Source organism: Zeugodacus cucurbitae, chromosome 6 (assembly GCF_028554725.1).
Source record: "Zeugodacus cucurbitae isolate PBARC_wt_2022May chromosome 6, idZeuCucr1.2, whole genome shotgun sequence".
Taxonomy (NCBI): Eukaryota; Metazoa; Arthropoda; class Insecta; order Diptera; family Tephritidae; genus Zeugodacus; species Zeugodacus cucurbitae.
In genome coordinates this window covers 56,071,258-56,089,482 of record NC_071671.1, presented here as the reverse complement: position 1 = coordinate 56,089,482, position 18,225 = coordinate 56,071,258, and the positions used below count along the sequence as shown (strand labels likewise).

General features: G+C 34.9%; 1 protein-coding gene across 1 annotated transcript in view; it reads left to right on the top strand.

Annotated features, from left to right (window-relative positions):
- Positions 1-18,225, top strand: part of LOC105214962 (calcitonin gene-related peptide type 1 receptor) — a 108,144-nt gene that overhangs the window by 65,905 nt on the left and 24,014 nt on the right. Inside the window, 2 exon segments of the mRNA XM_054232751.1 lie at positions 15,330-15,436; positions 17,649-17,740. Of these exon segments, the coding sequence (XP_054088726.1) occupies positions 15,330-15,436; positions 17,649-17,740 (199 nt within the window).

Below are 18,225 nucleotides of genomic sequence, written 5' to 3'. Positions count from 1 at the left end.
TTCGGAAATATGGTTTTTGACCCATAAGTGGGCGGAACCACGCCCATTTAAAATTTTGTATACTATTTTGAGTGCAGCTCTTTTGTACCATTTTTATAATGAAACTTAAGGTTTCTTGTGGTTTTCCTTTCTTGTGGTTTTCAGTAATGTTTAACATATCCTTTGTTTTGGACTGTATAAGGTAGTACCTAAAACTTGGAACTCTGTTCAGAAAATATGATGGATGCGACGGATCCAATTTTCCATCCATCAACTTCATTTACTATCGATATTTTCGTCTGTAACAGCTTCATTTAGACAATAATTCGTTCATCAATAAGGCAGGTCTGGAAGATTAGTCGCTCAGCTATTTAATCGTTAGCTATATTTGAGTCATCATTTCGCTCCTCGCTAGGTTTGAGTACTGCTGTTAAAAAATCTGTGAATACCTCACTTAAGTGTTAAAACCACTTACTTTGCCATATTTATACCAATTTTAGAGATTATACCAATTATTTGTTCCATTGCCCATTTTTTATAATTTTATCTAAAGCTGAAGTTTCACATGAATAAGAAAAAAAAATGATTCTCAATTGCTGATCGCTATTTAGATTTACGCGACGTTAATGAAATGTATTACCTTCTGAGATATATGTACATACATCAAAGGTATTGGCACCTTTTCTAAACTTGAAGCAGTTTTTCATTGGCAAGCACTAATAGTTGGTGTAATGTGGTCTGGTCAGAAACTCTCTAAGCGGTTAAGACGAACTAAAACCTGATCTAATGGGCAGAGCTGTCATACCCCCCTACTTCTGAAACCTGAACCTAGTGAAAATATTATTTTTCATAAATATTAAACTCAGTCTGAAATCAACTACTCAACAACCAGCTCAACAAACAATTTTCAATAACTCATACACATCTGACGCACAATACTATATATGAATCTTATTTTTATATGTACATCATTTTCAAATTCCTTGCACATACCAAAAGCTATCACATGTTAAATTGCAAAATATTTACTCAATGAAAATTGCAACCGTGTTAATGAATGGCAGAAACGTGCTATTTATAAATGACAAATACCAACGGTAAAAACTGACAACCAAGCACGCAAAGCAAAATCACAGACAAAAACAGAAATAAGCGTAAAGCTCATCACACATATTAAGTAGGTTCTGCACATGTGTATGTAGCTAAAAATGTAACAAGACAAGAGTGTATCAATTCGAGCTTTAAATGACAAGTAATGAGAGAGCAAACAAGTACCAAACGCAGAACCCATCTACAACTATACTAACAACAGGGAGTTGAAATGATATTTAACACAAGCACCACAGGAACAGGAACAACCAGCAAGCAACAATGGCTGCCGAATAAATATAACGGTAGAACATGTAAACGGAATAGCAACCGACCGACCGTATAACCAAGTCAAACAAGCATTCGGCTCAATAACTTAGCAAGTCATATTTTATCACCCGCTGGCTAACACATATTTTCTGCGCTTTCAGAGCACTCAACCGCAGCTCCATCAACTGTTATTCGCCTTTTTTACGCTGCCAAATGTACGGAGCACTAAAAGTTCTATAAATTTTATATAATAATATATATAAAGTACATGCATACATATATCTGTTGTTGTATTGCACGAGTATGCGTGTAAGATATTTGACTGCATGGGCTGCCAGCCGAAAATCCGCAGCGCCTAATTGGCAAACATTTCGTGTCGTGTTAGTCTCCCGCAATGTTCCCAACGCCACAGACCACAGCAGGAAGTATTTTATATGTATATATCATAAACCTACTTATATCGTGGGCAGATTTAATGCAAATGTAACGAGTAAGGAAGTGAAAGTTCGCTAACAAGCCAAATATTTCATAATCAAGCTCGAGTGTCATTTTAAAGGCTTTCTTCAAAGCAAAAATATAGATTATTGTATTCTGAACAGAAAAACGCTATATGTTATATGTACTCCCACTCCGATTTTGATAGTTCTACAGAATAGGAGCATACAACGGCGACCAGATATTGCCTATCCTACATTCAAAAAAAATATATATAATAATATTTAGATTTTATTAAAACTATACATCTTTTAAGAATCTCCACTTGAGATTTGGTCTTGGTTTTCAGACGGTGCTATAGTAAATGTCTGTAAATACAGTTTTCTAAAGAGTAATTTTGTATAAAATTTTTACTAAAGGCTTGATGATTACCCAATTAAGATCTTAAGAAGCTATATAAAACCATTTTGACTTTTTTCCCAAATTAATTTAAATTGACAAAATTTTTGTTCGGATCTCAAAGTGGATACCTCCGCTGTGTAAATCATATCTTACCATATAAATCGTTCTTAAGAATTTTTAAAGGGATGTATAGTATATAGTTAATATATCATATATTTCATAAATTCCTGAATATGAAAATCGTTAAAAAATAGTTCCCAAAGCTTTGGCTATAAAAGCATATCCATCTATATCTATTGGACTAGCTTTGATATATGTACATCACTTCATGATCATTTTTACATCCAGCTCCCATCGCCCTTACATCCATAGCGAAATACCTGTAACATACATTTCGTATTATTATTTTTTCAATAAAAAAAATACTAAATTCAGTTTACTGGGTATTTACACCCACTTACATACTTATTTACTCAAGTGTAGCAGAGTTCCAACGTTTCCCGTTGTTTGTTAGTTCCACTTTTTGTCGTTTTTTCGCCCAGTTCGTATGCCATGTACGTGACGTTTACATGTTAGCATTAGCATTTTGTTTTTATATTTGCCTCACTTACTTACTTTACATGTGAGTACCCACCCATACCATATACCAGTTTAAAGAGAAACAAGAGAAAGTACACTTTCACTCGAAATGCAAACATATAAATTCACTATAAAAGTGCGCTGTATAGTAACAGGCTTTATAGCTTGTGACAGCAACACTTAGCGCATGGTTCCACTAAATGTTATAAAGTTAAAGTTTAATGAATGAAATTTAAACATATTATTGTTGCTATTACTAGAAATACAGTAATATTTTTACTTAAAAATAAAAAAATTAAAGAAATTGTAGCTATAAATATAAATAATAAATAAATTTTAGAGAGATTAAATCGCATATTGATGCTTTTAATCGTTCTTTAGTACACGTATATCACTTCCCTATTCGATATCGATAACTTTTCTTCTAAAAGTTGCCACATGAGATATTTTTAATACTTTTTTAACTATTTCGCACATTAGCTCCCGAAAACTTCATTATTATCATGTGATATACCTGTTTTGAAGTAGCTTGTTTTTTATTTTTTCTCTCCACGAAGTACCCTGCTTCAGGCTATCTTTTTAAAATGGTTACTAAACAGGTTAAATCTTACAAATTTCTAACGGTTAAATATTTTTTTAAACTGCTATTCCTGTTCAAAGTATGTATGTAAATAATTGGCCTCGTAATTCGGCGCCATTTGGAAATTCCAAGCGTAACAACCTGATCTTTCGTAGTGGAGGCCTTCCCCTTCCTCGGCTTCCTCCGGCGGGTACAGCATCAAACACTTTCAGAGCTGGCGTGTTTTCTTCCATCCGTACAACATGACCTAGCCAGCGTAGCCGCTGTCTTTTTATTCGATGAACTATGTCAATGTCGTAAAACTCGTACAGCTCATCGTTCCATCGTCTGAGGTATTCGCCATTGCCAATGTTCTGAACCATAAATCTTGCGCAAAAATTTCCTCTCGAAAACTCCTAGGGTTTTTTCATCGAATATTGACATCGTCCACGCTTCTGCACCATAAAGCAGGACGGGAATAATAACCGACTTGTAGAGTTTGATTTTGGTTCGTCGAGAGAGGACTTTACTTTTCAATTTCCTACATAGTCAAAAGTAGCACCTGTTGGTAAAAGTGATTCTGGGCTTGATATCGTTTCTGACATTGTTAGTGTTGCTGATGCTCGTTCCCAGGTCTACGAAACTTCAAAGTTATGACTGTCAACAGTGACATGGGAGCCAAGATGCGAATGCGCTGACTGTTTGTTTGATGACAGGATATATTTCGTCTTGTCCTCGTTCACCACCAGACCCAGACGCTTCGCCTCCTTATCGAGGCGGGAAAAAGCAGAACTAACGTTGCGGTAGTTGCTTCCGATGATATCAATATCATCGGCGTACGCCAGCAGCTGTACACTCTTGTAGAAGATTGTACCTTCTCTATTTAGCTCGTATTATTTTCTCAAGCAACATGTTAAAGAAGTCACACCATAGTTAGACACGTTGACTGAAACCTCGCTTGGTTTCAAACGGCTCGGCGAGGTCCTTCCCGATCCTGTCGGAGGTTTTGGTGTATGTCTTAAGAATGTCTTAAAATTTTTATATAAGATATTTCTTTCATAATAATAATGGTTTGGAAAACAAACCTCAATTTACGTAATGGAATCTGTCAAAAAAGCCGAAAGTTGGGTTTGATTACAGTGTGTTTGACTATGAATTCAATGATTCTAGAATGTCCCAGACATTCACCCTATATCCCTGCGACGCTATTCATAATTAGTTTGGATATTGCGTTTAACAGTTATAGACGTGTAAACATGGAGTTCATTAACGCCGTAATTCGCGCTATTTTATAGTTTAGAGGAGGTTTTAGTATAGAGGAATGGTTTCGACGATTCAGAGCGGGTGAAAACGACGCCATGGATAAGGCAGCTATCTAATGCGAACAACTGGATTGCTGGAGGAAGCGATCGACCAGATGCGTCCAGAATTGGTCAACACGAAGGGTGTAGTGTTCCACCAGGACAACGCCAGACCGCTCACTTCGTTGAAGACTCGTCATGTAACATATGTATACATATACATACATTTTAAATATATTAATATATATAGATAAGTAAATATTATTTAAAATAACCATTTGTCTCGTAGTAAAAATTTGAGATTGTTGTTTTTATTTTATTGCAACATTTTCCAGTAATTAAATTTTGCTTCACCGGCCATATTCAGTACTTACTTTTTACTAGCTTTTTACTCACCACTTCAAAACTCAATTTAGTGGAAGCAGTTTACACTTCCAGCACATTAAATTGCCGAAAGTGGAACAAAACACTTTAGTATAGTGGGCTAGTTGGATACTTTGATTTCACATAAAAAATTCAAGGGTCTCAAATTTTGTACACTGCGCCATATCCTCTTTAAATAGCCACTATAGTCATTTCGCAAGAGGCATTCGAACACAAATTACACACTCACCACTTACCATTAAGATTATGCCGAAACATTTGGGCAAATAAGAAAGCATAGCATAAGCAAAGCAAGGAAACAGATGAAATTAAAGTGATTTGGTTATTTATGAAAGGATTAAATGGCGCAGCACTACACAGTCAGCCTACCCACTATATGTACACAATACAATGGGCAATAAGAAATTACGTTACGTATACGACATGTTGGCCCGCTAATGGACACGCACGTATGTACAAACGCCCATACAACAACAACAGTGTTGAGTATAAAAGGACAGTTTGAAATTAGATATTTGGCTGTCTGTAATGACTAGTGAAGAGTTTTCGTCTGCCAATGCCATTGCTCAAGCACCCCTACACCCACGCATGCATTAAGCTGGATATGGGACACTGGCATTCTGTATTAAATCGACTGTGTCTACAAATACGCAATGCGGTTTTATTTGCGGTGATGGTTACGCCATTTTATGCGAAAAGGCCATCAGAATACCGTATGCGCGTGAGAGTGAGTGTTGGCGGCGTGTAGTCAACTACTATAAATAGACCTTAAGCATAGAAATACCTTTCTACATCCGAGTACACAAGTTGGAAGTGCTGGAAGTGCCACCCCGGCCACACTCACTCACATCTTGAGCGATTTGGTGCAGTGCTGGTCATATTTTGCATTAAAGTCACACACCAGCGAAGTGAAATGAACGCAAAAAGAATTAAAAAGAATTTGGGTTACGTTTTAAGTAGTGTTTTGCCACCCGCCTACCCCTCTCCAACGTTTGACTAATTTTGTACGTGGTGTGAACACTGTCCTTTGGCTAACACTTGCCACTTGGCTGGCTAGTCGGCTGACTGCCTCGTCGCGGCTTGGAAATTTAACAACCATGGCTCTTTGCCAACCTCACACTCTCTCTCTCTCTCTCTGCTCTCCCCCGCTGTGTCTGTGCGTGCTTGAGTGCTGCTTTGCTGAAGCCGTCTTGTTTTCGCCATCTTTTGTTTTTGTTTTTTATTTAATGTGAAAAAATATTTTCGCTCTTTGTAGGCCAACTGAATTCGCTAGCTGGCTGGTTCATTATGATTGAAAGCGAGGAATCATATTTATTAAAGTAGCTTAACTACACTAAATATGTACGTGCAGTGCTTGGTTTGCAGGCAGGTCGCGTTCGCCCACAGCACGTGTATGTGCCTTTTCTGTGTTTCCTGCGGTTTCAATTGTGGGTTTTCGGTTTCTAATTCGTGGCGCATGGCGTGTATTTGTTTTTTTTTTTTCGAAAATTCTAATGCTGCACGACTTTGAGTTAGCAGCTTTTGTTTTCTCTTTGCTGGCAGTGTTTTTGCTGGCTTGTTTTAGAGTGGAATAGTAGAAATAGAAAAAACATAGACGCTCTTCAAATACGGTGCGGTTACTTTTATTGCATTCGGTGGTCAACTTGGGTTCGTTGTGTAGCCAAAGGCTTTGGTGGTAGTGAATGACTCGGTTTTGATTTTCGTTTTCATGCTGGCCGTTGGCTAGTTTACCATTCTCTTTTAGTTACTGTAACCATGCGCAAATTGTTGCTAAGGGTTCTTTTACTTTGTTCAGCAACTTTTTGAAGTTTTTAAAGGAAAATTGCGCTTCTCAAAAAAAATTTAAACTTTTCAGAAAATTAAGGGTTATATGGGTTTCGTACAAAAAAACTGGCATTTTTTCCATAACTTTTTTCCAGTCATTGTGACTTCATTTCCGCCCTTAAGAAATAGGTGCGTATGTCCGTTTGGATGAAGCAAAAAAACACAAATAAAAATTGAATTTTTGGCAGAGGGTTTTAAGAAAAAAAATTGGAAAAAATTTTGGAAATATTTTTATTTTTTAAATAATTATAATTGAAGAAAATCCTTCGGTCAAGTCCTCATAAACAGTATCTTGAAGACCAGTCTAAAATTTCACCAACATTAGTTTAATAGTTCTTAAGAAATCTTGACCACCGAGATAATATCAAAAACCATATAAAGTATTATTTGTTTTATTCTATTAATACTAAGAAGGTCATATCACATTCACTACACCAATGCACAGCCTATTTGCAGTTTTTGATAATGGACTTTCTCCCTAAATTGCTTTTAAACATTTTTTTAAGTTGAGTGAGACATCGGTCTTCCTCTACTAGATATTAATAGTAAATATATTTCATTTTAAAATTTTAATATTTTATCCCTTTGTATTGATCAATAAACCTTCATTTTAATATGCCCAAAGAACACTTATCTTCAAACTATCATTTCTGAAGCTTTCATCTTATTTTGGTTTATTTTCCTATGTATACATTATGGGAGATACCTATATATATGTATATACCTAAACTAAGCCTTATTTGACTTATTTCACTAAAAGTCAAGTCAAACCCAACTTGTCGACAAAACTGCCCTATATTTTTAGGAACAATATGAAATTGTATACTGGTGATGGAGTCTGTATTCGAAGCCAAATGAGGCTAAACTTCAAGTCACCTTGATCTACTTATAAATTCATCTAGATCCAGAGAATATTCCATAAGCATTTATTTTATTTATTTCGACAAAAAATCAGTCCCTAGGGTTAAGGATTGTTTCGAAACTTTCTTTGGTTCTAATGAAATATAATATTTCCCTAAGTTTAGGATCACATACAAATATCAAAAGTATTTATAAAATATACGAAAATCCCATAAATGTGCTACATAGAATTATGCGCCCCATTAAGCAAAGCTAATGAGCTCATACTCCAAATATGACCTTCACACTCCCACCAATAATAGTCTGACCTTGCTTCTCGTAATACAATACTTTCATGTTTACCGTCTGTTTATGGTCTGAGTTGCAACAATACCGCGTAATCGAATATTTTTGTTAAGATAGTTGAGTATAGAAGGGATGAGAATCGTCAGAAGCGTGGTATAAACTTGAACACCAAGGCGAGCGATTACGTCAGTAGGCAATAAAAGAGGAAATGAGATTATAAAATTCTGCAATTGTGTAAAGAAAAAATGAGATAGAGATTCAGTAAAAGGCATCAAAACACTTATTTGGAGTTCGATAGTCTCTGCAGTAAAGAAGATATGGAAGTTTTCGCACTGAAAGAAGTATTCACATAATGCAATCGGCCACAATCGAACTTACCACTGCCTTACATGTTTTTTGTATTATCCCCACCAGTTATTTACAGCCACTTGAGCGTTTGTGGATGTGGTTTAGCTAACTTATGCACTCCTGCTGTTTGCTCTTTAAAACAAGCAATCGCTTTTTGCTTCTTTTTTTTTTTTTTTGTGACCAACATTGATTTTCGTCCTTTTTGCTAAGCTCTTTACCAAAAATGTAACCATAAAATCCCAGTCGCGTGCAGCATATAAAATCATCTCGGGGGTGTCGTTTCGTCCGTGTCACGGGTGTAATTGTGCCAACACTTGTGGTGTGAAGCGCTGGTTATTCTTTGTGATTCGGACTTACAGCGCAAAATTTCGCAAAAACATTTTCTCTTGTATTACTTTCAGCTCTTTGGTTATCTGCACCGTGCGGCACGATCGATTTTCTAAACACTTAACCCCGTTATATCGGTTCAGTCATTAGTTTTTATGGCACATCCTGTCAACGGATGCTCTGCAAATGCGGTTTTAATTTTTTTGCACTCCGCTCTTTCTTCTGCTTCCATCTGTGCATGCTGCATGGGACATGCTCTGACTGCTCTGCTATGAAAACCGTTCATTCGTCGTTTGTTGTTGTTGCAGCGCTTGCAACGTGATACCATTGTGCCACTCAATTTGGCGGTGTCGATAATGGCTACTACATGGAATTTACTGTTATTTGTAGTGTCCGAGTATATGGAAAAGCTTTTGGTTTTTATTTGTGCAAAATCCAGCTAAGTGGTCGCGGTCAGAAAGCGATTTTTTATGATTTAATAAGTAATATTTTCGCTGATAGTTCCACTTTGTGTTTGATTCGTATTATAACCGGATATTGGAGTTTGATGTAGATTAGCGTATACATTGTTATAGAAGAAATAAAAATTTATTTATATTGTTTTATTATTTAATATGACAAGACGAAAAATAATTCGAGAAAGAGGGTTATAAATACCGAATACTGTCTTCCCCTTCTACACATTTGCCAACAGTATGTAAATATTTCAGAAAATGTTTTAATGGGTCACTTTCTATAACAAAAATAAATGGATAAGAATCGTATTTAACTTATTTTTGTCTATTGGTTCCCAAACCATTTATTCTTTAAGCATATTCCGATAGACTGCTCCTGGTATCACCTAACCGGAGCCAACTAGTCGAAAAAACAAAACATGTAGAATAGTCCTTTCTTAAGACATAATTCCTGATTCATTTTTTCTTAAATGTACACATTATTAAAGAGTTGGGGGTAGTCACGATTTTCAAAACATCAAATTTTTGTTTTTTTACATTTTCGTTAAGTGTAATATCTTAAAAATATTCTCTGCAAATTTGAAGTTGAACCGATAATTACTGCTCGAGTTATTCGACAAATAACAAAGAGCGCTCGGCCGCTTGTTGGATTCAACACGCTAGTGTGAAACTTTAAATGTGTTTTTCTTAAAACTAGGTTTTTTGAACTGGTGACAACTGTAACTCCAAAACCGCTCCGTAATTTTAAAGAAATTTGTACAGCTTTTAGAATACATAACCATCCAGATCGAGGCCTTTTCTTTTTTTCAAAAAATTCGATTTTTAAAACCAATTTACTGTCGATTTTTTCCCGAAAATTTGGAAAACAACTTCCTAAGGCCGCCATTTTGTTAATTTTAGAAAAAAATAAAAAAAACTTAGATCCGGCCCAGGACTATCTATTTATAGAACTAATTTTTCTTAACCGACTGATTATAATGAATCTACAAGGACTTATGATTGTCACCGCAAGGACCTTTTTTTGGAACTAAGTCAACACAAACTTTGGAAATTAATTTTTTTTTTCAAATTTTCGTGACTTCAAGTCAAAACATTGTGTAATAATGCCATATTATTACTTTTGTAAAATAACATTATTTAATAGCAAAAAAAATACTGAATTAATTTTTTCGTGTCTCAGACTACCCCTAACCCCGTAAGTAAGGCAAATATTTTTTTGAAAGTCGTTTAGGGATAGTCCAGATAGAGTTAACCCTATTTTAGTATATCAAAATATTCGGGATTATGAGACGAGTTGATTTTCGAATATCAGCCTATATATATTCCGTTAAATAAGTACCCGGAAATTCTCAAATTAGTTAGTAATTAACAAATTATAATTAGTTTTTGCGAAATTTTGTGTTTCAAACGAAATATCTTGTGCAAAAACGTTGGAAATGTTGAAAAAAAAAAAACATTTGGTGATTCAACCATATCGAAAACTCAAGTTTACGATTGGTGTAAATCGTTAAAAGAGGGGCATATGAAAATCGCAACGCACACAAAAGGTTGACGCCGTAAGCAAACTAAATGACATATAGCGATAAAAATTGACAGAATAGTGGCTGACAGTTGCGCCAGCCTGCGAAAAAAATTTAAATATTCTCAGCGGGAAAATTTAAAATGAGAACTTCCGGGTACTTAGTTGACGAAATATATTTAGTACGTCCGTATGTTGTCCCAGCAAGTAATAATTTGAATAGCTTGATTAAATGGGCAAATGAAACTTGGTACAACTGGTCATCGTAGAGAGCGTCAGCTTTGGTTTAAATGTGGGCGTGACCACTTCTTACGTGATTTCTTAATAATATAATAATTTTTAACATTTTCATGTGAGGTTAGATATATACTCATCTGAGAGAAGTAAATTGTGATTATATAATTCCATAACTTGGTAAAATTCATAAAATTATGTCTCTCAGGAAAGTTTATGACCAATAAGTTATTTATAATATGGCTAATATTAACAAGAATATATGGGCATTTCCGCCATGTCGAACGTGACAATCGTACACCTTTCAACTAAAAAAAAAGATTAACTAAAATGTTTTTTTTTTTTTAATTTTGACAGTAGGATTTTTTAATAGCCCTTCATTAGCTCTTCATTTAGTGTTAAGGTTGATTTTGGAACGGTATTCATTTACAAGATATTTGCAAAAAACCAAGGCATTCGCACGGGACAAAAACTGGAAGTCGTTTTTGGGGACAACGATTAAAACGGCGATTTCAGCGAATTGTGAGGCAATATTCAAATGTTTTTGATTGTAGAGCGCTGTGAAACATAATGTATAGTTTTTTTTTTAATTAATTATTAATCACATTCGCACGGGACATGTCGCACGGGACATTTTTTTCCATCATAATATTTATGTTGTTTATTTTGTTATAATACGGAATTATTTAATAACAAGTCCAATAAAATGGCTTAAAGAAGTAGTAAATGTATTTATTTATTTATTTTAACTAATCCATCCATCGAGAAACACAACAAAAATTCTATAGTATGAAATGAAAATAGTATTATGAATGTGAAATATAGTTCCTCAGATCTAAAAATTTTTGGATTTCGTTATCTGATAGACTATCCTTTTGATAACTGCTCCCACTCCATCGATGACTCCTTGAAAAAAAAATTATATTCTAATGAAGAGTATTTTAATTATTTTATAAAATCAACCAGGCATGATAATACAAATTTGATTTTAAACTGAGAGCAGTTACCTTAAAAAAAAATAAATATTTTAGAAAAGCAACTAAAGGATTTCTTAATATTAGTTAAGAGATTTATCAAGAAAATAATATGTCATGCGTTAACTTGTCACTTTTAAAAGCAAACGATTTTCCTTGTTAAAATTAGCACTCTTATTTTGATTTGTAAGCCTATAATTTTCGCCAAAATCTATTTGAATAGCTATTTCAGTGGAATTTAAAGTGCGGTTTTTGCTCATATGTAAATAATTAATGTAAATGTGTATATAAAACAAAAAATAATTTTCAATTTTTAAATTCCACACCTACGTTGTCGCACGTGACCAATTTTAAGTAGTTACCAAAACCACAAATCTTCTGATTCTTGAACAAGGTTTTTTTTATTTTAATTGTATACCAATTTACTGTTTATACCCAAAATTTGGCGAGCTTGCTGCTTATATTTGCGATGATTTGACGTGGGAACAAGTGTTGTTTTTTGATGTCGCACGGGACATTGAAATATAGGATAATAAGAGAGCAGAAACTTACAGTTATTTGCAATCGCATGCTTTCTTATGCATTTTATTTTGCTCTTTGTAAGCTTATTAAGGTTTTACAGAAAGCAAAAAATTATACATGATATGTTTCTTTAACAATTTTGACGAAAAAACTAATGTGGTAGAAAAATCGAAATGAGAAAAGTAGCTCCTATTCGACTTGGCTTTGGTATATCTCGTAATTGGTTATGAATTATTTTAATATAAATAAATTTAGATATTTTACTATGAAAATATGCAAAAACTTTGTAATTCTAATAATGTTTAATTTTTTGTCTGTGGTGGACCTTCTGGCGGAAATGCCCATATACTTAATTTTTGATATCTAAATATCAACACATACATACATACAAATATCTTGGTTAATCTGTTCAAAGTGCAAACTCTCTCGTGATAGTAGAGCTTAGCTAAAAAATCTTAAAAAAATTTAATTATTAGTATAAAATTACAACCATTTATGATTAAAATGCTCTCAAGATTATCACTTAAATTATCACGTAAAAAATTTGTCAGTCCAGCCACTCCTTGAATATGTTAAAACTCTTAAGTAAATACTACCTGAAACTGTAACTTCCATGTCAATTATGTTACTTTATTGCATGTACTAAGTGCCTGCGCTCGCATAAATGCATTTAATATTTGCAACAATGATATCATTGCAACAACCAACTTCGCAATAAGCTAGCAACCAAAATATATATATATTATAATTTACTATACAATTAAATAAGAGCAATAATAAAGCTTGCCTGTGGTAATATATTTCAACATCAGAATTTAATTAGAAACCGCAAAGTGAAATGCACGCCACTCGTGCTGCCAAATTGCAACGAGCAACACAATAAAAGCGAAACAAAACCGAAATTTCGAAAAGACACAACCGCAAACCGCCGAACAAGCATATTCATAGTAATTTTACAAACTATAATATTGCCTCTTGCACACCTATGTAACTGCACTACACACACACTTGCGCATTTGTGGGTGTGTTCTATGTAGAACAATGTTGGTTGTGGCGTATACGTAACTTTGCTGCTTGAATGCATCGCCTACAAAATAGTACAAGTGGCAGCTGCAGGCGTTCACGCCTAAATGCACTCACATACATATTTATGGTGTAGGTGAACTTGAAAAGTTCCAAAGTGCCTGCAGAGAAAAGTCCTTTTTATAGTTTCTTAATGGAAGCGCAAAGTTCACGCAAAAGCAAAAACAATTTGATATTCATTAAAGCAATGTAACGGGTGATTTTTTTGAGGTTAGGATTTTCATGCATTAGTATTTGACAGATCACGTGGGATTTCAGACATGGTGTCAAAGAGAAAGATGCTCAGTATGCTTTGACATTTCATCATGAATAGACTTACTAACGAGCAACGCTTGCAAATCATTGAATTTTATTACCAAAATCAGTGTTCGGTTCGAAATGTGTTTCGCGCTTTACGTCCGATTTATGGTCTACATAATCGACCAAGTGAGCAAACAATTAATGCGATTGTGACCAAGTTTCGCACTCAGTTTACTTTATTGGACATTAAACCAACCACACGAATGCGTACAGTGCGTACAGAAGAGAATATTGCGTCTGTTTCTGAGAGTGTGGCTGAAGACCGTGAAATGTCGATTCGTCGCCGTTCGCAGCAATTGGGTTTGTGTTATTCGACCACATGGAAGATTTTACGCAAAGATCTTGGTGTAAAACCGTATAAAATACAGCTCGTGCAAGAACTGAAGCCGAACGATCTGCCACAACGTCGAATTTTCAGTGAATGGGCCCTAGAAAAGTTGGCAGAAAATCCGCTTTTTTATCGACAAATTTTGTTCAGCGATGAGGCTCATTTCTGGTTGAATGGCTACGTAAATAAGCAAAATTGCCGCATTTGGGGTGAAGAGCAACCAGAAGCCGTTCAAGAACTGCCCATGCATCCCGAAAAATGCACTGTTTGGTGTGGTTTGTACGCTGGTGGAATCATTGGACCGTATTTTTTCAAAGATGCTGTTGGACGCAACGTTACGGTGAATGGCGATCGCTATCGTTCGATGCTAACAAACTTTTTGTTGCCAAAAATGGAAGAACTGAACTTGGTTGACATGTGGTTTCAACAAGATGGCGCTACATGCCACACAGCTCGCGATTCTATGGCCATTTTGAGGGAAAACTTCGGAGAACAATTCATCTCAAGAAATGGACCCGTAAGTTGGCCACCAAGATCATGCGATTTAACGCCTTTAGACTATTTTTTGTGGGGCTACGTCAAGTCTAAAGTCTACAGAAATAAGCCAGCAACTATTCCAGCTTTGGAAGACAACATTTCCGAAGAAATTCGGGCTATTCCGGCCGAAATGCTCGAAAAAGTTGCCCAAAATTGGACTTTCCGAATGGACCACCTAAGACGCAGCCGCGGTCAACATTTAAATGAAATTATCTTCAAAAAGTAAATGTCATGAACCAATCTAACGTTTCAAATAAAGAACCGATGAGATTTTGCAAATTTTATGCGTTTTTTTGTTTTTTTTAAAAAAAGTTATCAAGCTCTTAAAAATTCACCCTTTAGTAAGTATGCGGTGTCAGTTGTTTGCATTTGTCTTACAAAAGAATGCAATTACCTCATTTTCGCATTCATTAGAGGGGAGCACACAACCACTACAAACATGTGTATATGCATATTTTATTTTCTGCAAATATTTTTTTCCATATATATTTAATCATACTATATTATATGTATGTGTTGCTTACAAATTACTTACATTATTTATATATGTGGGTATATAATAAAAGCTCTACAGCACTTAGCACAAGCAAACGCAAATGCTCACACAAACAAATAAACTCATTAAAATTTTATTCTACATTTCATATGCTATGCTCATGCATTACACACGTACCTACATATCTGCAACATCATGCCGTTATCTGCCACACGTGCCGTTCGTTTGCCGCACACAGGATATGCACATAAGGAATGCGGAAGCGATGGTGAGTGGTACAAACATCCGCTCACGAATAAGACTTGGTCCAATTACACGACCTGCATTAATTTCGATGATTTAGAGGTGAGTGCTGGAATATGAAAGTACATTTGTGTATATAAATCTAGATTTTTTTCTCAAATGATTTTATGTTTTTATGGGAGAAAAGTATTTTATTTTTTTCGTAGATTATACTCTCGCAATTTATTGATATAGTTTTTTGAAGATAACACACAATTTAACCCATATATTCGGCATAAAGCCCAATGTATGTATGTGATTGGCGTTGCAACCGTTTAGCCGGTTATAGCCGAATCGACGATAGTGCGCCACCTGTCTCTCTCCTTCGCAGTTCGGCGCCAGTTGGAGATCCCAAGTGTAACCAGGTCGCTCTCCACCTGGTCCCTCCAACGGAGTGGAGGCCTTCCCCTTCCTCGGCTTCCTCCGGCGGGTACTGCATCGAACACTTTCAGGGCTGGAGTGTTTTCGTCCATTCGGACAACATGACCTAGCCAGCGTAGCCGCTGTCTTTTTATTCGCTGAACTATGTCAATGTCGTCGTATAACTCGTACAGCTCATCGTTCCATCGTCTGCGGTATTCGCCGTTGCCAATGTTCTGAGGACCATAAATCTTGCGCAAAATTTTCCTCTCGAAAACTCCTAGTGTCGTCTCATCTGATGTTGACATCGTCCAAGCTTCTGCACCGTAAAGCAGGACGGGAATGATAAGCGACTTGTAGAGCTTGATTTTGGTTCGTCGAGAGAGGGACCACATTTTTAAGCACCACTTTATATCTAATATTATATGCTCATTAAATTTGGCTAAGATATTTCACATATTAACCGATTTATAGGGTATTAAGCCCATCGTATTTTTGAAAAACCCTATAATTAGGTATATGGGTGTTAGGGGAAGTTATGACCCTATTTTCACCGTTTTTGGTACAGAGACACACTATTAGAAGAAAAAGATTCCCTCTGAATTAAATTAAGATACCTGAGAGATGTACCGATATTTTCGGTGAAAAATTACTCTAAGGCACTTAATTCTTCATATTCGATATCCGGGCATCGAAAAGTTATAGTCCGATTTCGACAATTTTTTCAGTTATGATCTGATACTGATCACATACAGTATTTGTGTAATGTTCTATTACACCATCTTCATTAGTATACATTATAAAGTGAAGGAAAGAGATGGAATTCAAAATTGAGTTATATGAAAAGTAGTCGAGGTTTTGAACCGATTTCATCCAAATTCCACACGTATCATCAGGGTTTCAAGAAAATATTATATACCGAATTTCATTCAAATCGCTCGAGCAATTTCTGAGATATGGTTTTTGGCCCATAAGTGGGTGACACCATGCCTATTTTCCATTTTGTAAAAAAAATCTGACTACAGCTTCCTTCTGTCATTTCTTTTGCAAAATTTAGGGTTTCTGATGTTATTCGTTAGTGAATTAACGCACTTTTAGTAATTTTCAACCTAACCTTTGTATGGGAGGTGGGCATGGTTATTATCCGATTTCAATTATTTTCGTGGTGTATGATGGGATACGTAAGGGAAACGACTGCAGGAGGTTTGGTTCATGTAGTTTAATTGTTTGCGAAATATGTACAAAAAACCTATTACATCCAAATATGTCCCTTCCTAGTGCGATCCTTTGTTCCAACATTGTTGCGAGAGTATAAAAATCAAATAAAATTTGTTAAAATTATATTGTCATACTTTGAAACTCTTCGTAGGCAATAAAATTCATTATTGTACAAAAAAATTGAATTTTTCAAAACCATAACCACTTATACTAAAATTATTATTCATTTCATTTCTCATTTAATATTGTAAAATATTAAATTAATTAAACAAGAAATAAAAACGTAGGTACTCGGTTTAATTTTGAAGTCGATCGCTCAATTTCTCGTTGAGTTATGATGTCAGTAATTTTGAGAAATGTCGTTTCGAGAAAAACGCGTTTAAAGATTCGCCTATAGCAATTTATACCTCAGAGCGGTCACTCTTTAGAACGCTGCCATTCAAAAACGACCTTACCGCTTCAACATGACATTTTTAAAAGTATAAACTATCGAATATGCAAAAAAAAAAAACAATTTTTTGAAAATGTTACTCTGGTATAGCCCCTCTTATTTACTTAATTTCACGACGAGTTTACAACAAAAAATTTCTAAGTTTTATTTTTTTATTATATTTGCATTTCATATTTTTCAATAACTTACATTCATGTATTGCTAGTATGCATAACTTTTATTAATTTGTTTTCTAATTACTTTCAGTGGAAGCACAGCATTAACCTCTTTTATAAGACTGGCTATGGCATATCTCTGATAGCGATACTTCTATCTCTCGCTATTTACACTTATTTCAAGTAAGTATTAGTAAGCACAAGTATAATATCAATATCATTTCAATATTACACAATTAGTATAATTTTTACCATGACTTATTAATGGATTTAATGCCATTTGAATACTGTTTTTCGAATGACCTCTCAGTAATGAATAGAATATAAATTAGTTTTGACTTTTCTTGAAAGATAATTCATTCATTTATTTAAATAATTGTCTCACACATAAAGATATACAGTGGAACTTCCATAACTCGAACTTCTATTAATCGAAGTTCTCCATAAGTCGAACTCATGAATTGGCAATAGCGTTTAGAAATCAACTTTCATACAAATTTCCTATTCATAAATCGAACTTTTCGACCAGGATATATTACAAAATTTAAAACAAAAAATATGATATTACACTTATGGATTGCATGAACAAAAACTCTCGACATTTCCGGAACAAATTTTTGTGAAACCATTCTTCAAATAAAGCCAAAGATATCCAACCACTTTGAGCG